Here is a 26475-nt window from a genome sequence, read left to right as displayed (position 1 = left end):
GTAAATATACAAGTGCGAAGGTTAGGTTAGGTTAGGTTAGGTTATAAAGCGTCATAAAATTGCAGGAAACAATTACAGCTACTGAGAAACGGTGTTTTTCACGATTGCAAGTCTGAAATTGCGATGTTTGTTGGGTTAAGTTAGGAAGCGTCGTGAAACCACTCAAACGACGTCAGCTAGTGAGATGGTGTTCTGTTTTGTTGCTTGCGCGAAACTGCGATGTCGTGAAAAAAGCACACATCACATTGTGAACTAACGAGATACTGCGTTTTGTGACGTTACAAGTACGAAATTGCTATATTATGCAATTGTCGTGACAGCGCATACAAGTATCGTGAAACTTCACAGCACGATGTCAACTAGTAGGCTACAGCGTTATGTACTGTTGCAAGTGGGGGGAAAATTTTGACGTCACGCAAATATCGTATATCTGCACAAAACTGTGTGACTTATCGTATTGTAGATAAAAGTGTGAAGGTTAGGTTAGGTTAGGTTATGAAGCGTTATAAAACCGCATGAAACAATGTCAGCTATTGAGACGCAGTGTTTTTCACCAATGCAAGTCGGAAACTGCGATATCAAATGTTATGAAAGCGCACGAAAGCGTCGTAAAGTTCCAGAAAGCGATGTAAAGTAGCGAGTAAAATATTTTGTAACGCTAGAAGTGCGAAGGTTAGGTTAGGTTGGGTTATGTTAGTTTAAGCTAGGTAGTGTCGTGAAACCACCGAAACCAACGGCATATAACGAGATAGTGTTGTTTTATTGCGAGTACTAAACTGCGATATCTTGTGAAATATTGTGAAAGCACACAAAACGGCGTGAACTAGCTAGATGCTGCGTCTTGTACCGTCACAAGTGCGAAACTGCTATAGTATGCAATTCTCGTAATGGCGCATTCAAGCATCGTGAAACCTCAAAGAACGATGTCATTTAGCGCGAGAAAACGTTCTGTACTATACTGAGTTGGTGAGAAACTGTGAGATCATGCAGTTATCCTAAGTGTGCACAAAACAGTGTGACCTAGCGTTTTGTAAAGATACAATTGCGAAGATTAGGGTAGGGTAGGTTAGGTTAGGTTATAAAGCGTCAACAAGTGTAGCATAGGCTCCATTTTCACAACGAGAGTGGGAAAGGGCCGAGAAGAGGGTTCCAAGTAGTACATCAACAGGCCCAGATGGCATTCCAATTATGCTGATAAAGACATTGGGTCCGAAGTCTAAACGTATTTTGAGAGAGGCAGTGAGCAGAACATTATTCGATGGTGAAGTCCCCGATGGATGGAAACTTAGCTGGATGATCATGATCTACAAAGGAAAGGAGACCAAGCTGAAATAAACAACTACCGTCCTATAACAGTGACATCAGTGGTCTACAGGCTGGTGATGCAGATTATAAAGGAAAGACTGCAGGCATAAATAGAGGATGAGGGGTGCTGGGGGAACTGCAGAATGGGTTTTGGAAACACAGGAGCTTGGAAGACAATCTGTTCTCACTGACGCAGTGCATCGAAATAGCAAAAAAGTACTCGGGCCCCTGTGGCTAGTATTTCTGGATATCAAGGGAGAGAACAATTGTGTAGTCCAAGAGGACTTGTGGGGAATACTGGACACACTACGGGTGAAAGATGGAGTCACTAATCTTTTAACGTATATCTTTAAAAGTAACAACGTAGTTATAAAGTCAGTCACTGCATCAATAAGCAGCACGATTACATATTCGATTGGGCACATACTCTGTCATCGAGGCCGTCGCATCCGTAGTGGTAGTAGGCATACTGTCCCCTCACACATGCCACGTGATTCGCTTGTTGTGGCAGGTCTAAACCTTCGTGAACGTCCTCGAGCAGCGCTGTTATCCTGCTCACACCTATATCGCCACAACGTATCCACAGCTACGCTCTAAACAACGCGCCATCCAACGTGAGCACTCGAGCACGGCAGCCTGCATCGAGCACGCGCGGCGGTGTTTTCTCCACAGAATACCTATACACTACGTTTCCCCGGCCTTTTAAGCCCAAACTCCATAAGCGCGAAAATGCACGCGACAGCGACGAGCGACGCTATGAGCGACGAAACAGGGCGTTCGCGCGACGTGTCGCATGTTCGTTTTCGCGCGATCGCTCGGTTCTCCAGATTTGGAAACCGTCGCTCATCGCCCGGAAGTGCTGGGCTCAAGCAGCCAATAGCGAAAAACCGGAAAATACGAAGACTACATAGGTGCACGTGACCCTGCCCGAGTCACGTATGCACAACAAGAAATAACGCAATGTTTATTACGCATGCGCATATAAAAAATGCTGCAAGGCAATAATAAACACTTTCCGTTCCATTGCACAACAATATATCTTATTTCTAATTGCAAACCGCTCGCTACGCGATTTTCTTGGTGCGAGTTGACGGCCTCATGCCAGCAACAGTGGAATTCGCTCGCCGAAGCCGTCGCGTGAATGAGGTTGGCCTGCGCTAACGACTGATCGCGCGACGCCGATCTACGTCGCGTCGCTCGTCGCTGTCGCGTGCATTTTCGCGCTTATGGAGTTTGGGCTTTATTCGGCGCGCGCCCCATTGAAAAAACGCATGACCTTCCATATAAACTTCCGACCTGCTCACCGGCGGACTCTCTTATGGCGGCGCATGCATAGAGTTTCTTAATATACACTAGAGGGAACTCTGGCGCTATGGTCTATGGAAGCTGCAACACACGGCGCTTCAGCGAGCATGGGAACGATGGGTGGTACACACAATTGTCTAATTTTCGTACTTCTGGACTGCTTCCGGCTCCGTGTGTATTCGTGTGCCTTGAAGCAGTTTTTTCACGAAAACAGAAATTAGCAAATGTTCATTGCGCTTCACAACCTTATTCTTTTAGGCTTACCAATTCGAATCAAGTCACTAAGTTCAAAAGGGTTTGTTCTTTCTTTCAAAACAAAACCCTAACCAGCAATAAACGAACCCGCAAGTACAATTCGCCGCCTGCAAGTATACGAAGACAAGGCAAATGTGTGTACTACCCATCATTCCCATGGTCGCTGAACGATCGCAGCGCAAGAGTGCCCGCTAGTTAATTTTGGGAAACTCTATGGGCACATGGGCCTGAAAATTGAGATGTGTAAGAACGGAAAGTGCAACCAGATGCCGCAAGAACTTACATAGAAGACGATGCGGCTGCGTTTATATTGAGCGCGCGGCGAAGTGTTGCGCACTGGTGCGCGCGTTCATGTGTGTGTGTGTGTGTGTGTGTGTGCGTGTGCGTGTGCGTGTGCGTGTGTGTGTGTGTGTGTGTGTGTGCTTTTAACGCGTGCGCTGACTAATTCACGGGGTTTATATCTCGAAGCAACGCGCAACACGCTGGTCATAATGAGCGCAGGAGTCGAGTGAAATTGATGTTGATCAGCCGACTTTCCGTCAGACGGCCAGCAGACGGCCGTAACACGTAGGCCGCGTAAACAAATAATATACTTTAAATGAAGTGGGGAATGCAACCGTTACATTTCTAACTTCGCTTCGCGAAGCCTCACATCAGCTGTGGAAAACTGAATCAGGGGTCAGTGGCACATTTGAAACAAAAGTTTCCGCAGGGCACTCTGCCCTGCTGGACCCACTGTGTCGCCTGTCTTCTGGACCAACTCGTCGCCGCTGCAAGAACTTCTGTTTCAAGACACCCCATTTCCACGCTGTCAAGATGTGAAACGTGTGTGATGAGTGGTAATTGTAACCGTCAGGGTCAAGCAAACGTGCGGCCCTTGCACATGTCAAAGTATTAGCAACGTAGTGGTTTGCCGCTACAGTGACAGTTCGCGCCAACAGTATTTTCAAAACGTCCACCATATAAATTTATTCATCGAGGCTACAGCCAGTTGACACGTTATTGCGCCTTAATACAATTACCACGTATCTTGCATAGGCGGGGCCACCATGCTTTCTCATGAGTGCTGGTACGTTGTCTTGAGAATATGCTTCATATAAAAGCATTACGAGACAAACCCAACTTAATCAGTTGCTCACCTTATCATTTTGTGTATACCCACTATCTACTTTGCAATATCACTTTCTTGTTTCTCGAAATTTTATATCTGCCAACAAGTTTTACAGTTTGCAAAACTATGTTAACCTACAAAGCAATATCTACTATGCTTGCACTGTTTCTGATCAAAGGCTGAATTTCCAAATTATTGGTTGAAATCATGCATAAATGCATCCTGAAGGCCCGTTTGGCAAAAACTTTGAAGAAGGAAATTTCAATGCTGTTCACACATTCACCCTGGCAATTTACTAGAGAAGTCCCATATATATTTCACTACTACACGAGCTCTTATAAATTTCACGCTTGGTGCTGAAGATACAAAAGTGGATTCCTCGAAAGCCATTGCCGGTACCTGTGCGTGCTTTCCCACTGCAAGAAGCAGAATTAAGAAGCAAGTTCACAATTAAAATGAGTTTATTTCACTCAGCATACACTTAAACACCTGCATTTGGCAGGCACATTGCCGTTAACATTTCCAACGATAAATGTACAGTCATTATCAGTGATGGAATACACATTCTGATTTTTGTGGCAGGATATGGGCTATTAGGAAGGGGGATTTGGTGTGAGGGGGGCAGATGGCAAAATATTTTGTGCAACTCCTCGAGTTTAAAGCATCATTTAAAGGACAACAAACTTTGAGTTTGTATATGACAAGCCTGTCGTGGGTTTCCTCTGTATGCAAGGACATTCCACACGAAGGGTCCGACGCAACAAGCGTTCAAAATCTTGTGTAATTTACTTCCAAAGTGTACCCAAATACTCATGTTTCCAATTACCCAGCACTAGCGCAGCTGACACTGACATCGTTCTCTAGGAAGGGCAACGGAAGTTGCCCTTCCTAGAAAGTCGCCCGCTGGACTTGCAGTAAGGAACGCAGCAGAATACCATCGCAGAAAATGGTATTATACTGCTGCCGCGCCTTGACGATGTTGCCGACAATGTATAGCAACTGATTACACGCAACAGCTTCACAAAGGGGCACCTATCGCACCTAGCAAACTTCAGACTCTGTGTTGGCGGCGACTGGGAGCGTACGGAAAATGAAGTAGCCGCTAACACAATGGGGGTTAGTGGCAGCGCCACGACGTGCTGTGGCGGTTTCGAGAACCAAAAAACTAAACAAGGAAAAGCAAATCTGGCGACAGAGGGATCAACGCCATGAGAAAGTCGGAAGCTTATATAGCAGATCGTGAAAAAATGTAACTGGAGAAGTTCTGCCATACGCCACGACGCGGCACTCTTCTTCTATTCTTCGGAGAAGAGGACTCTAACGTGGCCAGGGTTATGTATGGCGTCTTCAAGAGAGTGAAAAAAGATGGGAGAGTGAGGGTGGTGGCCCAATCAGGGAAGGGCATGGTGCATGCACTGGCCAAAGCTCAGGAGGTTGTAGAGGACAGAATGGAGGGCGAAAATCTCGTCGTTATTCATGCTGGGCCCATTGATGTGTTGAAGGGCAAGGATCAGAACCTTCAAAGACAGTTAAAAGATGGGATGCGTTAGCTCCGAGAACTATCTGGGAGTGTGAATGTGACCATATGCACAGTCCCAGAGGTCTGCGGGCAGTCTCGTGGGACTGAAAGGAGGGTAGTGGAGCCCAACGGCGTGAACAATGGTATGAGCCGGCAACACGGATACAGCGCAATGGAGGTGAACCAAGACGTGTACGAGCCCAGCGCTCGCCCCTTTGCACAGGATGGCATTCACTTCAGTGGTGCGACGTGCAGAATGTTTGGTAATAGGATGGGTCGTGAAGCCACAGCTTCTTTAGGATGGCCCAGAGCTCTGAGGTCAACAGTGTAGCCGAAGACGGTTCTAAAGGGGCACAAATATTCGAGCGACACGGAGTCCGTGTGAGAAGAAGTCGACGTAAGCACTAGGGTCAAGTATGTCAGACATGGCTATGTAAACATGCAGGGTGGCCGGAATAGGTTAAAGTGGGAAGAGATCGAAGAGCAGTTGAGGCAGGAGGAAGTGATGGTATATGGGGTTGTGGAGACACATCTTCGGGACATGGAGCAACCACCTTGCAATCCGGACTACGTATGAGAATATTGTAATAGATCAGAAGGCAGCTGAAAGGGGGGTGGTAATGGGGCATTCATTCATAAAAGTACAGACTGGCAAAGGGTCAAAACAATAGTGCAAAGAACATTTATGGCTAAACGGGAAAGTGGCAGGGCAAATGACACTCCTTGGTTTGGTGCACTTGTGAACGGGAGCAAAGGCCAAAGAGGAAAGCCAGGCAATGGTCGAGTGTATATCAAAGGACGTTGAGTAATAATGAGGGTAGTGCGAGATAATTATGCTAGGAGATATGAATGCGCACATTAAAAATAGAGATAGGTATACTGACTTAACAGGCAAAATGATCATAGATATGTGTGAAAGGCATGATTTGATCATTTGCAACAGTACTGAGAAGTATGAAGGGCAAATAAAATGGGAGGTAGCAAGGCTGCAGTCGATGATAGATTATGCACTGATGTCACATAGGAAGTACGATAAGCTTAGCGGAATGCACATAGATGAAGGTGGCTCCAGAAGTCTGGGTAGTGATCACAAACGTATCAAGCTATGTTTTGGAAGAGCAGTGAAAGTGGGAAGGAGACAATGTGAGCCACTACAGGAAAATTTTCACTCAGAAAGGCAAAAAGCAATTGCTACTAAACAAATTGAGAAAGTAATAACTGAGCAAAAAAAAACAGTGTGGACATACACAAATGTAATTAGACTGTTTGAGTTAGAGCTTGCTAAGTCACGTGACAAGTCACCCCGAATAAGAAGACACAAGCCCGACAGTTGCTGGGATGAGGAAGTTAAGAGAGCCATAGCAAAACGTCAGGAAGCCTCTAGTTAACACAGACATGCTAAGCAGCGGGGTGAACCGACAGGTGATGTTGCAAGAAAATGGGACATCTGTCTAAGCTCTAGAAGGGAAGCATCCCTTTTGATCAATGAAAAGATGAAAAGAAAGGGTGTTCAGTGGCTGGCAGAAGTACGTAAAAAGAACAGAAAGGCAGCAGTGAAATTTTAGAACCATCTGAACTCCCTAAGGAATAAAACAAGCCTCGGACAGAGGTCTACAACTACAGCTCAAGGTGCTAGGCTAGAAGGGGACGAAGCTATTGAATATTGCCGCGCGTATGTGCCAGTTTGAGGACAACGAAGCAGCGCGAGTGTCCTCGGCCGAGGGCGAAATACGAAGAAGTCGTTGCCGTCTGTTTCCTGAGATCCATAAATCGTATTTGTTTCAGGCGCTTTGTGTGCTCCTCAATTTCGCGTCGTCACACTGGTGGGGGTGCTGGGTACGTCCTCATGCTTGGCACCCCTTCGCGGACCCGACCTTCGAGCCCGGAATCTCTACCACCCGTCGACACACCAGTCCACCGTTTCAGCCACCGTCTGCAAGGCCTGGCTCCTGAGCCCAATTCGTTGCCAGAAACTGCCAGCAATCGCTTGCCTCCTTCAACCACCATGGCTACTGCAGCTCCATCGCACATGACACTTCAGAATCCAATGATTCCTGACTGCTTTCCTGGTGAGACCTATGAAGACGCACAAGACTGGCTGGACCATTTCGAATGCTGCTCGAAGTACAACCAGTGGGCCACCCCAGAAGACAAGCTCGCGAATGTGTACTTCTACCTAAAAGAACACGCCCAGACGTGGTAGATCAACAGGGAAACAAGCATGGCTACGTGGGATGACTTCCGCAACCAGCTGATCAACACCTTTAGTAGTCTTGACAGAAAGGAGAAGGCGCAACGTCTATTGGAAGCTCGAATTCAAAAACGAAATGAGAGCGTCGCTATGTTCGCCGACGACATGACCCGTCTTTTCGGCAGGGCAGATCCCGAGATGCCGGAAGACAGGAAGCTGCGGTATCTAATGCGAGGCGTGAAGGAGCAACTCTTTGCTGGGCTTGTGAGAAATCTGCAAACCACAGTAGCTGAGTTCACGAAAGAAGTCACAGCTATTCAACGGGCCCTACAGCAACGGTACCGCCAGCAGAACCCGGTCAACGTTCGAGCGAGTAGACCTGTTACGACTGCGGCGAGCCTCTGCGACAACGACAGGCCTCTGTTGGAAGTCATCCGGGAGATTTTGAGGGAGGAGCTTCGGCGGCTTGGTTTAATTCCAGACTGAACCGACGCCCGCATTGCCTTTGTGTCTGATGTTGTCCTGGATGAGGTTTGTCAGGCTCTCTACTCATCCGGCTATAATGATGTGCGACGACATTTTACTCATGCTGATGCAGTCCGACGCCCCGTCGTCGCATCTTCGGCACAGCGGACTCATGACTGGACCACCACCAACCCTGCAAACACAGTCGCTCTCACCGCTGACGACTTCCCCAACCGCACCGATCTCGCCGAAGAGACGAATGCAATTTAGCCAAAATGTGAAGCCCACAACGTGGTTCAATAGTGAGTCCCCGTTCACCTACCAGCGTCGGAAAACCGATTTGTGGCGCACCGCTGACCGTTGACTGGTATGCTTTCATTGCGGCGAAGCCGGGCACGTTTACAGATTTTGCCGTTATCGCGACGCTCAGTACTCAATATTTCCTCGCTACCATGATTACCCTACGTACGACGATCGACGCACAAACAACAACACTCCTATGAACACACCGCCGCAGAATAATGAAGCTGCGCGGGACACTTCACCTAATTGTCACAGTTATGCCGACGTCACCAGAGGCAGGTCCCCTAGCCCGCGACGGGAAATTAGACGCAGCGAGCACGGGGGGTGGGGTTGCCAATAATCCAACTTCCGAACAGCCGCTATTGCAGACATATGACAGCTCGAAGCCACCGATGCCGAAGACGACGACAACAACGACTAATCCGACGAATAGAACAACTGCCGACGTAACCGACGTTATCAGCGCTGACCTCGTCGTTCACAACGACGGCCACCACGTGACAGCTTTTGTGGACACTGGCTTCCACTTTTCTATAATAAGCCTGCAGCTAGCCGACAGACTAAGGAAGGTCAAGATGCCATGGCAGAAACCCAATATAAGAACTGCAGGAGGTCAGTTGATGACACCGGTTGGAAAGTGCACGGCCCGACTCTTCATCGCTGGTTCCACCGTTGTCACCACCCTCATCATTCTTCCCGAGTGCTGTGAAAAGATTTTTCGCGCAAATACGGGGCTGTGATTGACATCCGTGACAGAAGCGTAACGTTCACTATAAGCTCGGAGACTGCTACAGATGAGGAACACCAGCCACCTCGCTTTCGTATTGCCGATGACGACGTCATACTGCCACCCCGAAGTTGTTCTCTCGTATCCGTGCACTGTGACAAGTTACAAAACAGTACTGGCATCGCTGAACACATCAAGGACAAGAGTGGCGATGTGGGCTTGTTGGTGAAACATTTGAAAGAAATCTATGTAGCGCGAGGCGAAAAAACGAACACAGGAAAGAATACACTGAGAAGAGCGCGAGGCGAATAAACGAACACAGGAAAGAATACACTAAGAAGACAGTGTCTTCTCAGTGTATTCTTTCCGGTGTTGTCTTCTCAGTTTATTCTTTCCTGTGTTCATTTTTTCGCCTCGCGCTACATAAATTTCTTTCACATCAAAGAGCTCGCATTTACTAGCGGCATTTATGTTGCCAGGGCTGTCATCACTAATATTGACAGATGCGCTGAACTCCTATGGACGAATTTCAGCAGAGAAGGCCGACACATAGTTAAAGGCACAGCTATTGCCAACTTCAACGAGCTCTCGCAAACAGAAGATTGTCAATTAATGGAGGAAGCAGCAGCGTCTACTACCGCTACACCGAAACCTGTCGACGTTGGTCCAATGTTATCTCCCATTAAGCGAGACCGCCTTCTCATGCTGATCAAGAAGTTCCACGGCTGCTTCTCATCCACATCAAGAGGTGGTCAAACGGCACTGACGAAACACCGCATCATCACAGATTCCGACGCCAGACTTATCAGGAGGTGAGCTTTGTGAGGTGGGCTTTGAACACTTATGAAGGGTGGGAAAGTCGGTACTGGAATATTTATAATTGTGACTGTGCAAGCGAGTCGAAGAACAAAGACAGTTCAAATGCGAAGGGTGGGGGCCAGAACTGCGGATGCGCAAGGTAGAAGCGCGATGTGTATTGAAGATATAACTAAGGAAGGACTAGCTGTTTAGGGCATATTTAAGAAAAAAAATCAGTTAAGAAATTGGACTACATGCGTAGCCTTTAATGAACAAACAGGGGAAAATGAAAATTATTATACTATATGCTCCATCAAACAAAAACGATCCCACTGTATCGACAGGTTGAGCAAGATCAACAATATTGTCACGGGGTCGTGACGTGGCCAAAGACAGAAAACTTCGTGTTGGGATTTAATTGTTTATTTGGGCGAACCTGTGCCCGGTAAAGGGAAAGTCTAATTACAGCAGCAGTCTTGCACAGATAGCAGTCTCGGACTGATAGCAGCGAACGCAGCGTCGGCCTTCGATCAATAACTGACAAGCGGCGAAGCGCGTCGGCATTTATACTCTTGCCGTCGAATGTTCTAGCGTTATCGCTGGCGGTGGCGTAGCTTCCAGAACAATCTGTACCGTTCGCACAGTGGGCGTGATCTTATCGAAATGATCTACTACAGTCCGGAACCTTCTAGAAAACTGCAGGCGCGGTTTGCGCTGAGAATCGTGCGGTGTTTTCGGACGATAACAAAAACTTGGGAAATGGAACGTGGCAATATTGAATGAAATGGTGATCATCATAAATTAAGTTTGTGTAAATTGTGAAGTAACCCACAGAAGATGAATGCGGACAAAGCACTGAAGCGTGGGCTTGTATTTTCAACGTGCTTTGTCCTGCACACCGTGCGGTTCCAGGCCACGCTATCAAATCAAGTAATCTGCGTTTCCTTCAGTTATTATCTCGGACCTAAATCAACTAACTATAGATGCCGATTTGTCACAACCTTGTTTCAAAAAGGACACCACATACGTAGCTTGTTTGGCAAGTTGGTTTATAATATTTTTGGAAGAACAAACTAAGGAGCTCCAGCTGACAGGGCGAAATCAAGCGAAATGTTTATAGCGGAAAGTCTACAAACCCATGTACCAGAAGCGCATCCAAGAAAAATAGGCTGAGGCGTTTCACAGCTGCACACCTAACACTACAAAAACAAGAAGCATGTCAAAATGGTACAAACAGCACACTTCCATGATCAACGCCACGTGCACCCGCTACCTAGCAACGCGAATCCCTTATCTAGCTGTAAGGACAACTGAAAGATCACTTATGTATGCGTTGCACAATGCCCTTTTTTGATTTTTTTAAGGTTTCAAAATCTTCGCGTTCAATCTATTTCTTTCTTTGCCAATGACACTAATATATTGGGGACGCAGAGACTTGCGGAGAGATCAGTTTTGTGCATGAAGGATGTTCGCACTAGGCATCGACCTGTCTGATCTCTGTAGACACGGCCGCATTACAAAGGAATTTCTTTCGAATCATTGTGCGTCATTGGCAAAGGGAAAAAAAAAGATTGAACGCGAAACTCGTGAAGCCTTCGAAATAAGAACAGAGAGAAGTGTAATGTGTGATTGATCCCACAGCTTTCCTCACAGATAAACGTGGTGTTGATATTTTGGTGTTTCATGGATATCGACTGCTTCTTTGAGACATTTGTTGTGCAACTGTGGTTAAGATAGCCTTCTTAAGCACGTGCTTCTGGTTCATTTTTGTAGGCGCTTTTTGTAGTAAAATTTAGTTTTAAGTCCAGAACTTGTATTTTCTGGTTCTTATATGCTGCATTCATGTTTTTCGTTGATTTCTTCTTGCGCAGATTGGTAAATATCATCCCTATTATCGTCATGTGGGCAGAGCAACCACCCTTCCACTCTTTCTCATTCTCCCATATTTCACGCACACAAAAGGTCTTCATCAACGATAACCAGATATTTGTTCCCATTATAAGTCGGCAAACTCACTGATGAGTCTATCAGAGGAATCGAAAGACTCAAATTGAGGCGTAAGTCGGAGTCTGAGTGAGTCCGCCTGAGTTGTACTTAGGTTAGCCTCAGTCCGAGTGAACCAGGCTGGGAAGTTACCATGGTGAGTCTGAGTTCGAGCGAGTTCCTAGTTCGATTCAGCGAATTTTGGTTAGTCTGGGTCCTTGCGAGTCCTATGCGAAAAAAAAAACTTATTCAATGAGGGTGGCGTCTTTTTATTTTGCTGATCTATGGTTACAAATATTTAAAGTTTCTTTTTATGGCGTGCCTTGTAATTGTGTATGTGCCGGCTTGTAAAGCCACAGAATTATTTTCCAAATTGTAAATCTGTTTCATTCCCCACACCCTTGAAACTCGTTCCAGTGAAGGTCCTCGATAAAAGCCACTTGCTCATATCTTGGAATAAAAATGATAACTTCAACTTAAATGCACAGAATGAAATGGCGACACAAAATGCACCACTGAGATGAGATTTCAAAATTATAAAATGCTAGCGTTACTAAGAAGCTAATGTATACTACCTATTTCTAAGGTACACAGCTATTTGTAAGTTTGTTTGCAAATTTGTATTTGGTCACGGAGCCATTGCCGTTCACGCCGGCGTGATTTCACAATTTGAAGTTAGAATTTCCAAGAAGACGTTAGGAGTATATCATAAAGAACACATAGTTTTGGTGATGTAATACTGATTTTATGCATCGCACTGGCTTCAACTTTATTGCCAATAGGTAATGCGTTTATTGAGTACACCGTTCGCAGACTCTGACAAAGTATAATGAGCAATTTATGGTCATGCATGCTACGAAACTCGTATGATTTTTTCTCAGAGAAGAACGCATATCGGATTGCGATAATAACGAGAGGAGAAACTGAATAATTATCCGTAACTTCATTATTATGTATTTAGTGTAATTCACAACTGTCCGGAATAAATGAACATGGCTTTAAGAGGGCATGAAAGTGGGTTGTGAAGCATGTTCTGGCTCATGTGCAACTCCCGGGAATTTCATTACGCAACATCGTGGCTTTCATTGAGGTTGATCTACAATTATGTCCCCAAACCAAAGAAGAATGAGCACTGTATTCCACTTTCATAAATCATGGGGCTTCCAAGGCGACAGAGCAGCACGATTCGCGATCATCGAGTACCTCTACGCTCTCTCCTGCATTGAACTGCTTGTCCTCAGACGCCGCTTCCGTTTTTGTATTAATAAATGTGGCGATTCAAAAACTATGGAGCGCAAAACAAAATATTCACAAGAACGAGAGAGACGGTACGGGTGCTTTTGAAGGCCCTTTCGATTTCGAAGGCCCTTCGTTTTGCGCTGAAAAAAAGTTTACATCTCAACGAATTTCAAGTTTTTTTTTAATGTAGTGACAACACATGCTGTCTGATTTCATATCATTTCCTGCCATGTGCTACGTTGAAAGCTTTCCGAGTGGATTCCAAGGAGGAAGGGGGCAGAAATTAACACACCGATCCTGCCGTTCGCGACGCTTAGACACTGGAGAAAACAAATTCCTTCAAACTGTAATGCTGTCAAAGTTTTGCGACCCCTGAGGATTTAAGGAGCTTTTAAACATTTTGCCAGAATGCCTGCAGTTTTGGACTCCGTATTGACACAGCATAGCAGCGCCGTTTTTTTCTTTTGTATTTTTTTCTTACTAAAACTCTCTTCCATTCACAGTCAGGTTTGATACGTGGAGGAAATTTCGGCGGTTCCTCACCTGCCATTGTGTGTCGCCCAGTCTATTCTGCGAAAAGCTTGGCGACACGGGCTTTTTCAAGGCTCAACTTCCTCATACCTGAACTTTTGTGTTCTTTGTACGCCCCAAGGAATGCAGACAGGCTACATAACGCAGCAACGAGCTCTACTCTCCGTGTTTAGTGCATAGATATCTGTATTATTTCAAAATTGAGCATTCGGCAAAAGCCTCTACTTGGTTGGGATAAAAAATAAAAAACAGGAAACTTTCGCCAACATTTATTAAGAAAGCAGGTGTTTTGAAGCCTGATCGGCTTTTCTCTTCAGGGGTGAGAAGGCCCGAGATGTTTGCCACCACTCGTTGCAAGCCCTGGAAGTAGAGAAGGGCAGTGTCCCCAGTGGTGGGGTTGTTCTCTCCCACTATCTGTTGACTGTGCCAGGATTCAAAGGGGTGCCGCCGACAAAGGTTTCTTTCCGTTTAGATCAGCGCGGTATCGAGACTGGTATGGTGGCCAACCCGCTTACAAGTTCTGCCTCTGCGCTCGGTCCACTGTTCATTTGACCGAAGTCATTCCTGTGCTGCCACATTTTTTCAAGCTGTAGGACCACTTCATGTCTCCTGCAGCCCCACACTTCTAAGTCTTACGACTTGGGCAGTCTTTCCATCGGCGCCTATCCGCTTTCTCTCTACCAGACATGGCCGTCATATTCTTCCAAACCTTCTTCTACCTACTTCAAATCTCCCCCCCCCCCCCCAATGCGCTAAGCTGTGCTCCCGCAAGGGCTTCAACCACACACATACATTCAAATTTTTTCATGGAAGTTCTTGGTTTAGTTGGCACATGCGATCCTGCACACGACGCCTTGCGCTTTTCCCGCGGTCCAGTTTAGACCAGAGGATGAAACTGGCGATGGTGGTGGAAAGCTTGTGGGAACGTCTGAGTCGTACCTTTTTAACTTCTCTGGCGCCCAAGATGTAGGGGATCCACACGTGGTGTTGTTGCGGCGCGGTGGTGTCACATTTTCCCCTTTTCTCTCACGGAGGGCTCTGCGAATAAACGCCTTTCGAAATAACTCTTGGTGCCGAGGTCACGGATTATTTTCTCCCTTCATCCACTGTGGTGACAAGTGGTGATTGGATGATTGATTATTTTGATTGGAGTTTTCACGTTTGTTCAGATTTTTTTTATTTTTGCCCGACAAAGGTTATTTCGAACATTTTTGTACGGGTATGATTGCTTTTCACGGGAAGCCAGTAGTAACTGGTCTGTGAGGCTGGTGGGATTAGCCAAAACTCGCCTTAGCCACAGCTGGCAAGCACAGAACAAAGCTGAGCGGCGGGTTATGAGAAGGCATGGAGATAGCACAGGAAGATGAAAAGAGAGGATCTTTTGCGCAATGAAGCGTTGCTAAAGCATTTGCGGCAGACATTTAATTTACAACCATCCCCACTTCTAGCTGTACATTACGCCCATTCCCCCCCCCCTCCCCCATCCCCAACACATTGTGATAGGAGATAAGACTGGTGCACTTTCATCAATAGCCCATATTTTTTGGACTCTACGGGCAAAAGGCACTTACGCAAAAAAGGTCGCTTTTTTTGCAACACACGGCTAGGAAGCTCGTTTGCTCGAGCGCGCGGTGTTTATTGTTGAAGTCTTGGTTCCAGAGAGCGAGGTTCCACAGGCGGGACCCAGAGAGATTTTCGCTTAGAGGAAAGAAATCCTGGGTTTTCGTGCATAGCTAACTGGCTAGGTGGACGCACAAAACCACGTGCAAGTGAACCACCACGTCGACAAGTCTTTTCAACGAAGGTTTTGTTGCCACTCCTGTCCTTTTAATCCCTCCTCACCCGCATCACTTGTGAGCTACTTTTGAGGTGTCGCACTCTGATGCAGACAGTTACGGGGCTCACTTTTCTCTTCTTTTCCCTTTTATAACCACAATCTCGTTGAAATGGTTCGTCAGAACCAGCCAACACAAAACTAGTGACGCGGGGGTAGGTTTTTTGTTTAACAAATGACGAAGGCATAATTAGTATGCCACTGGGCGACACGCGATTCAAAATTAATTTTGAATACGTTCTAGGTGACAATTTTTGTTTACATTTCGTAGATGATGTGTGTATCTACACAAATCTTTTTGACAGGTTATCTCGCTTTCAAAATTTTGTTTCAGTGCTCCTTTTAAGAGAAAGAAACGGGGAAGGGGTATGGGCTGGTATGTAGATAAAGAGGGGTCTCACAACCAAATGAGACTCAAGCACCGCTCCCCCCACCCCGCACCTCCTTGCGTCTCACAAGAATGGGGTCTTTGAATATGGAAACATAAAAAAAGCGCATGTAGTCTTATATTCATTTCGCTCTTTTCGTATTCGTTGCTTTGTAGCACTTGCATGACAAGCCGCTGAGCAATGTCCCCTCATGGGAGACGAATTAGCGCCTTTTTCATGTGTGTCATGAATATGCCTTTGTGACCTACATAAATTTTCCACCTGTCTGTTAAAAAAAAAGCAGTACTTTACACACGAAGACTGCGAACACAACTTGCCCCTGTATACCCGTAGAAAAGAGGCTCAATCATTATCAATTTATTTATTTGTAGCCTCAAAGCCGGAAGGCATTACAGAGGCAAGTTGCACATTTAATAATAAATAGGAGATTAACAGTTACTTAAGAGTAAAAAAACAATATATAGTGTAAGTAAAATAAGAAACCTACGTAGCAGATATAACAGCATCGCTGTGAGAGTAATAAAAAATGAAATTTTTTGTGATACAGTGTTACCTATGTGAACAAACGGGGCGCACTGAAAGAACATATTTAATATGTATGCTCAAAAACAAAACATTTACGGAACGTTTGCCAGTTCACTTGCATCTCCAAGGTGTTCTTTCTGGCATTACTGTTAAAAGTAGTGAGTTTCAACTAAATAAGCGAAAAAACACAGTAAAGTTGCTTTTTTTTTTTTGAACTTGAAGTTTCAGTTTTCACGTCGCCGGCGCCGCCGATGAAAAGTGGCCGTGCGCCGCTGCCGATCATCTCGCCCGGCGTGCGCCGACGACGCCGGCGCTATGGTGGCTAGAATTCTAGCCACCATACCGGCGCCGCCGTCTCGGAACGACCTCCATGCTGCCGCCGGTTCAAACCACCTCGGCGCATACCTCACGTACTGAAAAGGTACTCTCCTCCTCCGCTACTCCTTTTCTCTCAACTTTTCCTTCGAGCGTTCGGGGTTAAGCTCCGCCTTCATAGAGCCTGCGTCACAATGTGACGTCGCAGAACGCGTGCATGACGTTGTGTCGTCTGCTCCCGGTAAGTCAAAGCCAGAGCAGAGCCACCGGCAGTCAGGCGCTTGACCGCGGCTGGGCCAGGTGGGTGATCGTCTGTTTCAGTGCGCTCTACGCGAGCAGCCTATGTTTTGTTTCACGGCGCTTTGGACCACTGCTGACCACGAACCCCGGACTTGAAAAGTGTTTGCGCCGAATGAGCGATGAAATGGTTTTTGAACCATAGAGTGAGACACCGTTTCGCGATTCTGCGCTTCGTGCCGAGGATGACAGCAGTGATCCGCCGCCACCTGACTCACCGGACCTCCATGACGATGTCAACGATAACGGGTAAGTGTAAATGATTCAAGTAGCCCCTTTTGTTCGATACGAATATGTCAACGATAACGGGTAAGTGTAAATGATTCAAGTAGCCCCTTTTGTTCGATACTTGTTCGTCCTCGCATCCGCGTTTGCTGTGTCGCGCGTGTAACTTGTACGTTGTGCTGCATAATAACAAGCGTAGAAACGATTTCGTCATTGTCTTTCATTTCGCGGTGTTCGTGCGGTGTCCACGATAACGATAACTTAGGCCGATTTTCGCGAGTGTAGGTGCGACAGCGGGCTTTGTGGAGCGGTGCCAACGGCCCTTAAACAACTCTGCTGTCGCGACATACCGCAAGTTTTTCGGGAAAGTCCGGACTGCTGCATAACTCGGCACGAAGACTTGCGAAGCGTGTGCCTACACGGCAAGGTTCTGTTTGGCCAACGCTTCCTCTAGGAAGATGCCTGCCGCATGAGAAGAAAAACAGCTGCCACACTATGGAGGAAGGAAAGGTAAGGAGAGGGCATGCCCAGCCGGCGCAGGGGCCGCCTCTGCTGCCACCGGGTGGCACGAACCTTTTGAGGGCCAAAACGTTCGGTTCACCCCACGGAGGAAGGAAAAGGTAAGGAGAGGCCCTGACGTCACTCGTTGTGAAGCCGCGATGAAGCCGGAAGTCGGCCATATTGAGTAGGCAAATTCTCCTCTCTTGTTTACATATGAATGCGAAGCAGAAGGCGCGACTCCCTCTCCGGCTCGGAAAGCACGTGGGCTGCGCAGCGCGTGTGTCGTGACGATCCGAAACTAATGGAACTGGGCTCATCACTCAGAGCCAGCGGGACACCTTCAGCGAAATCGCTTCGTCCGAGTAATAACAAAGAGTAACAGCTCGCTGACAACGAAGCAACTACGAAAGAACGCGCGCTAGATGCACTGACAACGGCGAGTGCTTTCACGTCATTAATTCAGCAACTGTACAGACAACACGATCGGTCGTGCGCCTTCTACAGTTGCAATCTGCCACGCGACTGACGCAGCGTCCTGCCACTGTGTCCGTGTTTCGCGTGAAACTCACCTGCGTCAGCATTCTGCGACCGTGGTGACTTTGAGCACGGTGCTAGTGACAGTTGAACGTGGTTGCTGTTACGTTGAGATTACATGCAATGCTGGTGGAGAGTGTACCAAGCGGAACAAAAAAGGTGTTTTAATACGCACATGCAAGTTGTTACTGTACACACACAACACGAAACTACGTATGTGCACATGGTCCTCACGGCGTCTTGCTGGGCTCAATAGCGTCGTCCGTTGTCACAAGCAGGAGCACTGCTCAACCGTCACTGACCTGCAAGGCGTTCGTCGTCATTCAGCTTCGTCATGGTGCCCAACGCCATTTCGCTGAACACTAACTGCTTCATCCGCGTCATCCGCCGCACGACACATGGATATGCACTTGTTCTACGCACTGCTGAAACCCCGTGATGGACAAAGAGATTTGTAAACGTTGCTAAGAGTAATGTAACAGTCAGACGAACAATGCGTAACCAATAACGCGGCGCAGAGCACAGATATTGTCCGCCACGGCTCAGCACGAGACCTGGGGAGGCACACATTCCGCCGCCAGCCGCGGCCGCTCACTGCTAGACCAGCTTCACTGCGCAACACGTAATCATAACAACGCGGCCATTGTGCCTACTGAATATGGCCGCCATGATGTCATTTCCGCCACATTTTTTACGCCCTGCACCGGCTGGGCATGCCCTCTCCTTACCTTTTTCCTTCCTCCGTGGGTTCACCCAATAGCCCCTTAAAACCGGCTTGACTTGGCTGAAGATGTATGAATAGGCGGCGACAGAATCGCCGTGTTGGACATTTTTTGGGGACGTTTAGGTGGTGGGAACAAAAGGTCTAAGGTTCCTAATTTGTGAGGATCTTTACCGTGCGGTGGTTCTTTATCCGTGGTCTTTGCTTGAGCGGGAGTTGTATGCATTCGCGAGAACCGCCTCTGCGCATGGATACGTGGTCTCGTTCTGTAATACTGTCTATAAGCAATGTGGTAACGACTTGCCCGATCATGAACACCGTGTGTTATGCTATTTGTGGATGTAGGCCGTACGTGTATGTCTGGTAAGTGCGTGTGTAGCGTAAGGATCGATGTGTCGCTTGGGTGAAGTGTGTGCTTGCGCCAAAACTTTCATTGAAGCTTCTTCTTGCGTAACTGCGTGACACAGATACGAAATGGACAAGTTGGAAGCGATGGAGTATTACCAAACGTTCACACGACGTTATTTTCCAAGTGGCTTAAATATGCTGTCGCCGATTACGATAATCGGTTTTCTAAGCTATGTCTGTTCTTGTGGGTGTATACAAAGAAAAAAAAAGAAATAAAATTGAATATATGCTGGGAGCATTATAAATATTTGGTCGAAATTGCAACCTTAAGTGTCTTCTTAAAATTAAACAGTGCCGCAAGGCAGTCGTGCCTTGCGCTAAAGTGCACGCTGTGTATTGCGGCAAAGCATAGATATTACGCACGCTCATGTGTAAATTGGAAATGTAGCACTGACATTGGGCCTCGTGTGTGCTCCTAAATTGTACATGCGCTATCCTCTGTCTCATCACTGACGATGCGGCAGTCAGTATCGTCATCATCTTCAGTTTGTGTAACAAGCCCAGAACAATTTACATAGTAAAATACATTTTGTGGCAGGCAATTCGCAAGGCATTCAGATTTTAGTTCATTGCAGGATTAATTCAAGATTGTTGAATGGCACCTTCAAGTAAACGAAACATGCTTATGAGAGGCTTCAGTCGTACTTCAAAATTTGTGCCATGTCTCAAATTGAAAATGAATATGAAGGAAATATATACTAAGGCTGGGTGTAGATTACCATTCACAATTCAATTACCATTCACATTTTAGAAACTTAGAAAATTTGTAGCTCATGTTTTCCTATCGAGTAAGCACGAAAATAACTGTTGAAGAATGGTCTACAATTACTCGCACAGTTTGCAAGAAATAAATCTTTGAAACATATGTCGTGCCAGAACTAAGTGCAAGGTGGTTAGAGGAAACTGGTTATGACCCGACATAATAGCGAATGTTCGAACATCTTACATGGGCTGTTTGTTGGCAAAATGGGTTGGTAATTGGGTAAGTGCCTGCAGGGATCTGCACCAAGAGACGAAACCTGCTACATCTTTTTCAAAAATTTCATTATTTGTGTCAAGCATGCGTGCACTCTTCGTTGTTGTGTTCTCTCAGGGAGCAAGTATATGGCATACGCTTGAAATCCATACGTTACCCCTGCGATTTGGAAATGTCATCACAGTGGACATGAACGTGCAATGTAGTTGAAAACGTTGCTGGGCACCAACTTTCTTAACAATCTGAACCCGCTTATACTACAAAAGTTACCACGTGACTTCAGCCAAATAGTTTCTAACTGTTGTGGTTACTGTCAGATAAAAGTAATAATCAGCTAGTTGTGCTTGGACAACAGTCTTGCTTTACTGTATTAAAATACAGTAATTTGGTACCTGCATATAAAACTGACCACTTAGTTATTTTTTTTTATTTGTGGTGCTATTTGTTACAGTTTACTTTCAAAATATTTCATACAAGGTGGTTAAGTTTTAAGTCCATACACTGGGCAAATTTTATCAGCAGTACCGCATGCTGTACAATCACTGTTACTTCTCCTAGAAAGCATGGTGTTCCACTATTCCGGTATGTCTCGGCTGGGCTTCTCGACCTTGACGACTGTACATGTCAAACAGTTTGCCAAGTGTAATTACTTACTCCCCCATAACTCTAAATTTTGTCGAGTCATAATAAATTATGGGCAGTAAGGACCAGTTACAAAACCCTTTCTTTTTTATGAAGTGCTCATTAATCAGGAACCTAACAATTCTGTACATAAACAATGACAGCAACCACTTCTCCACACATTGAACGATTAGGTTGTACTAATAAAAGCATTAATATAATCAGACTCTTTTTTTGGAAAGTCAATACAATGCATAAATAGTCTTTCCAGTCCGTGCTTCAATATTGTAGCTAAACTATCACTGAAAGCCAGAGTCATTTACAAATGCCATGTGAATTCCCGGAAAGCGCTAGGTAGCTTGATATAAACTGGGGATGTCTGCAAAAAAAGCAAAAAGCCTTTGTTTATGTTGAGCAGAAGTCCAAGTGAACATGCATGCATATGTTCATGAACTAGTTCCCTGTAACATGTGGTGCAACAGCTCTAACTTAAAAGCTTCAGGCGGCTTTTACGCTGCTCCAAAAAGATTTGAGTTGCACCACAAGCTCCGGATATGCCTTTCATGAGTCACGTCACTGTGCCTGTTGAGTTTTAAAAAAACAGGTTTGAAGGGGATGCTAAAAATTTTTTTTGAAGGGGTGAGTAGCAGAGAGCATTAATTTATTAAAGTCTTCAATTTTGTTATGTTAGCTCTGAGGCTTTCAGGTATGTTAAATGAGCATGGTCACATGAGTAACACCTCGTAGGTCAACAATTTTTGGGTTGACAGCAAGGTATGCATGAGACAGGATTATGGAAATTGCAGAAGTAGAAGTAATGATGTTGTCGAGAAGACTTTGTTAACAGTACATTTACAGGCTTCACGCAGAGTTTGCTTTCTAGCAGGGTGAATTTACTTTTGCTGATGCTTCCGATGGCATCATTGCACTTCATAAGCACTGGTTTTATGCACTGCACGTGATGATCTTGTTTTTTCAAGGTTCATGTACTGATTAAAAAGTATAGGATCAAGAAACTTACATGCTGTCTTAAGGCATAATCAGGCTCACCATAGAGGTAATTGGTGACATTTTAGTGAGTTATATGTGGGAGGTCTGTGTACATAACATTATAGTAATCTTGCAATGCTGTAGCTTTATTTGTGTAACGAGTGAAGCTTCTTTTCCTGTTAAAAGTTTCCGCCAAGCAAACAAGTTCCAACAGTAGGATTTGCCCTTGGATAAAGCAGGTGGTAAGAGTGAGCTTATTCAGAAGCCCTTCAAGAGTACCCACTGAAGGAATTAGTACCTATAGGGCAAAAATTCCAGTGCACCAAGAAGGGCAAGGGACGACAGTGCAAGTTAACATTTCAGGAGGGTATCTTCTGGACATCATCCTTCTCTAGCCACAAGCTTGTATGGCCAATGTTTAGCAGACTCCTACTAACATAAACTAGGTATAAATGTTGCTTCTCTTTTGCAAGATGACACACCATATACCTTTTAAAAGTCTCCTCACCACAAGCCCTTACATTAGCCTAAAAGTATTTTTTTTCTACAGTGCCCTTTTTTTGTCCTAAACAGTTGTCTCAAGCAACAATATGCACATTGTGATTGTCTAGCTGGTGACCACAGAGACTGCTCCAGCCATCACGACGTATACTCCACTCAAAATGTAAGACACTGCAAAATCATAGTCCGGTGTGCGTGCATACGACCTTGAACATGCAAGCAGTGACCACTTCTCTTGTGTTCTCTGCACTGGCGCATGCTTGTTGCACACCTGTTCAAGATTGTGACAGTGAAATTAGTTCTGGCAATGCTGTCTCAGAGGTAAGACTGTGTACACCCTTAGGAACACCATGGTGGAGCGAGCAGAGGTTCATATCAAATGTAGTAATAAACTGGCAACACCATGGTGATATAAGCACACTTGCATTAATTTATTACATTTTTATTGAAGCAGAAATCACACAGCTAAGCCTAATTGTGATCTTTTTTCGTTATTGTCCACATAGTTTTCCCGTTGTTCACAGCACAGGAAGAAAAATTTCTCTGTGGGAGCACCATATTTTAAGCTTGCATGACTCCAATGAAGCACTGTGCGAACAGATATATTGAAAATGTCAATACTTCGGGTCCCATAAATGGTGAACTGGTTGTCACATTCAACCGGTGATCCTGCAGGAGCTTTAGCATATACTCTAAGGTCATTTTGCATCAACAATGCCACATACAATAGTTTAACAATGGTTGTTAATGGGCAAGATGATGCATAGTTTCAGGGAGGTAATCAAGCTAAGGGGGAAAATTATAGATGCCTAAGAACCACTGGAAAAATGAAAAAGCACATAAAAAGAGCGTCAGTCGCAGCTGAACTACAGAAAATATTTACACTGCACCACACATTCGCGTTGTCTAGAATTTTCCCTAATAATGTTATACCAACCTGCCCAGCAACAAGTACTTCTAAGGTAATAAAGTGCAGAATGACACTTGCATAAGACAGGAAACACAGGACGTGAGTTAACTGCCATCTATATTTGTTTGTGCAGGGTATCTACCAACATTGGAAGGTCGGGGAATTGGGGCCTTGCTGGAAAACTGGAGGAACTTTGGTAAAACCTGGCTAATTCATAGAAACTGGCGGCAGTCTGTGCCACCATCACAAAAATAAGCATTACGCTTGATCAATACTCAAAAAGTCACTCCTTCGACTGCAACTACACTGAACAGCTAGAAGAGTCCTAAAAAAGGCAATGCATAACTGTTTCTTCTTAGTGTACAAACAAAAGGATACACCGATTAAAATGACACAAGGTTTATTGATGTTTGGGCACCTGATATTATTCTGAATGACAGCCATAAGAAAGGTACATCGTATTTAAGTATGACTAGGTGCGTGATGTAAGCACCAAAAGTATATGGTCAGCGTTCCATAAATTTTATTGAGGATATGTGCAGCTGTGTGAATGTGCAGGGATTCCAGGTGCTGGCATGATGCAAGCTTGTTCTCTTCGACCAGAACACGGTTGCTTGACCAGTCAATTTGAAAGCCTGTATATTCCACATGTTCAGCGAGGGAATTGAAGGCCATGATTTGGTGACTTCATTTTGAACTGTTGTGTTGTTTAACTCTTTCATTGAAATCGCAGGTCTCATAGACTGACATGTTGTCACACTCGTGGCAGACTACAGTGTAAAGAAGACTACAGAAATTTCCGCTCGGCAGCTTATTCTTCCCATTGACTAAAGCATGCCTTAGCTTCCATGTTGGTACATGCACTATTTTGATGTATGTTCCTTCTACATACCACATACCATATCTGACTTCCCAAGCACAGCATTTCTCACATCGGTAAATTTGTGCATATTTGTCGTGGCCACAAATTTGGCTTGGCTTGAAGGCCTTTTAGTTAGGTGCTTATGTTAGAACTGCCATCAAGAGGTTTGCTGGGCTATGTCTTGCCTTGTATAATATTACTGCTATTATTATTATTATTGGCGATGCAGCTGCAAACGTCCTCCGCTATGCACTTATTGCAGATATTTCAAAGAGTAGCACACTCTCTTCTCATTTCATTTCCTTGAGATGGTGTTATTAAATCCTTTGAGTATTTTTACCATTATGTTCATAAAAGAGTACGTAAATGAAGGTAGCCAAAACACGCAACTTAGCTTCACAAAAAAAGCCTACTGGCTTTTTCAGCTTGCCTTTGTATTACATAGCCTGGTCACTCTTCACAACGGTGTTCATACTGTCTGAGACGCATCTGGAAGCTAAGTTGCATGTTTTGGTTGCTGACAAGGAAGGCTTCTTTTCAACTCTAGATGGCTCTATGTATAATGATAAGGTAGCCACTGGTTTGGAAAAAAGCTGAATAAATCATTTTCTGAGCAACTGCAGCCAATCAATTTATGTGAATGGACATGCATCTTCACTTTCACATGCAAAGTCTGGTGTTCCCCAGGGATCAATCATGGGACCAGTTTTGTTTCTCATTTACATCAACAACATTGGACATGGTTTGTCATCTACTATCAAATTATTTACATACAACTACATCATTAATAGAAAAATTGACAGCACCCAAGCTAACGAGTCATTATAGTTGGACCCTAATAAACTCGCATTTTGGTGTCACCATGGCAAATTAACACTTCCAAAATGAAGGCCGTGACCTTTACAAGAGCACATAAAACAGAAATGAGTCAATATGAAATTCAAGCTCTCCCCATTGAAAAAGTATCCCTATTTAAATATCTTGGAATTCATTTATCTTCTGTCTGCCTTAGAATAAGCGCATTGATATCATAACTAGTGAGGTGTCAAAAGCACTTGGATTTATTAAAAGAAACCTTTACTTGGTGAACTATACCTCTAAAATGCTAGCATACACTACACTTGTCTGTCCAAAGATAGAATATTCATCCATCATCTAGAACCCACATCAATCATATCTCATCAATTAACTAGAATCAATACAAAATGAAGCAGCAGGATTTATCACCAAGTAGTATTCTCGCAACTGCAGCACTACAGATATTACACACTCACTTTCATTACCCCTTCTTGAAAAACGCAGACTGTCGTCACTGTTGTTGCATTTTCATACATTTTATCATAGTAAATGTGCCTTCATGAAGCTTGTACAAACATACCTCATAATATTTTGAAACATATTGATCACCAATTCAAAATACACCCTTTTTTGGCACGCACAATTATGTATCAACACTCACCATTACTTCGAAGCACACATCAGTGGAACACACTGCCGGGCGACATCGCTTGATTCATTGATTATGCCGCCTTTGTAAACCAATTCAATATTTTCTTGAACATATGACTTACCTATCTGTGTGAGTTTGTAAGTGCATGTATGTGCTTATTTTTACTCTTCTTTCATTGTAAATATATTTTCTCCTTAAAGATGATAGTCGTGCTTGCGATACTCCAAATTTTGGTCTGTCTGTCAGCAAAAAGGCTCAACAAGTACGACCACATCCACAGCATCCACCAGTATTGCTCAAGTTTCTGCGTTCATACTTGTACGATTGTCAATAAAAAGCAAATATTGAGCATATGTGAGGCACAATATCAACGCGTCGATATTGTGCACTGTGTTTATTTATACTAAAAAAGGTATAAAGAAGTAATTCTAAGCACTGCAGCTGACAATGCGAGGCTTTGCATGAAAAGGCGAGTCTCCTACGTTTTGCTAAGACGATACTGTGCTGCTACCTGTCTTGAAATCTACAAAATATGGCCTCCAAGATTGCACGCATGCTGCGTGCTCGCTATAACAAAGGCGCCATCCTTTCGTTTTCTGAAATTACTGCCAGATGGCGCTAATGTCTCACGCAACACCTCCAGGATCCCATTCACCAATTTTCTTGTGCAAAACATCAAATAAA

The 26475-nt window shown here is 44.9% G+C and overlaps 1 protein-coding gene across 4 annotated transcripts in view; it reads left to right on the top strand.

Annotated features, from left to right (window-relative positions):
* The first annotated feature begins 17050 nt into the window (after positions 1-17050).
* LOC119166781 (methylthioribose-1-phosphate isomerase) overlaps positions 17051-26475 on the top strand; it is a 373314-nt gene continuing 363889 nt past the window's right edge. Inside the window, exon 1 of one of the 4 annotated variants that reach the window (XM_075882519.1) lies at positions 17051-17341. In XM_075882519.1, coding sequence (XP_075738634.1) covers positions 17215-17341 — 127 coding nt within the window. In that variant the 5' untranslated portion in view covers positions 17051-17214. The remainder of the gene's footprint in view (positions 17342-26475) is intronic. The other 3 variants (XM_075882518.1, XM_075882513.1, XM_037418122.2) reach the window with 3 other exon arrangements.

Source organism: Rhipicephalus microplus, unplaced genomic scaffold, assembly GCF_043290135.1.
Source record: "Rhipicephalus microplus isolate Deutch F79 unplaced genomic scaffold, USDA_Rmic scaffold_12, whole genome shotgun sequence".
In the NCBI taxonomy this organism is placed as follows: Eukaryota; Metazoa; Arthropoda; class Arachnida; order Ixodida; family Ixodidae; genus Rhipicephalus; species Rhipicephalus microplus.
Note: the sequence above shows the minus strand (reverse complement) of the source record. Positions and strands in the feature narration are given on the sequence as shown.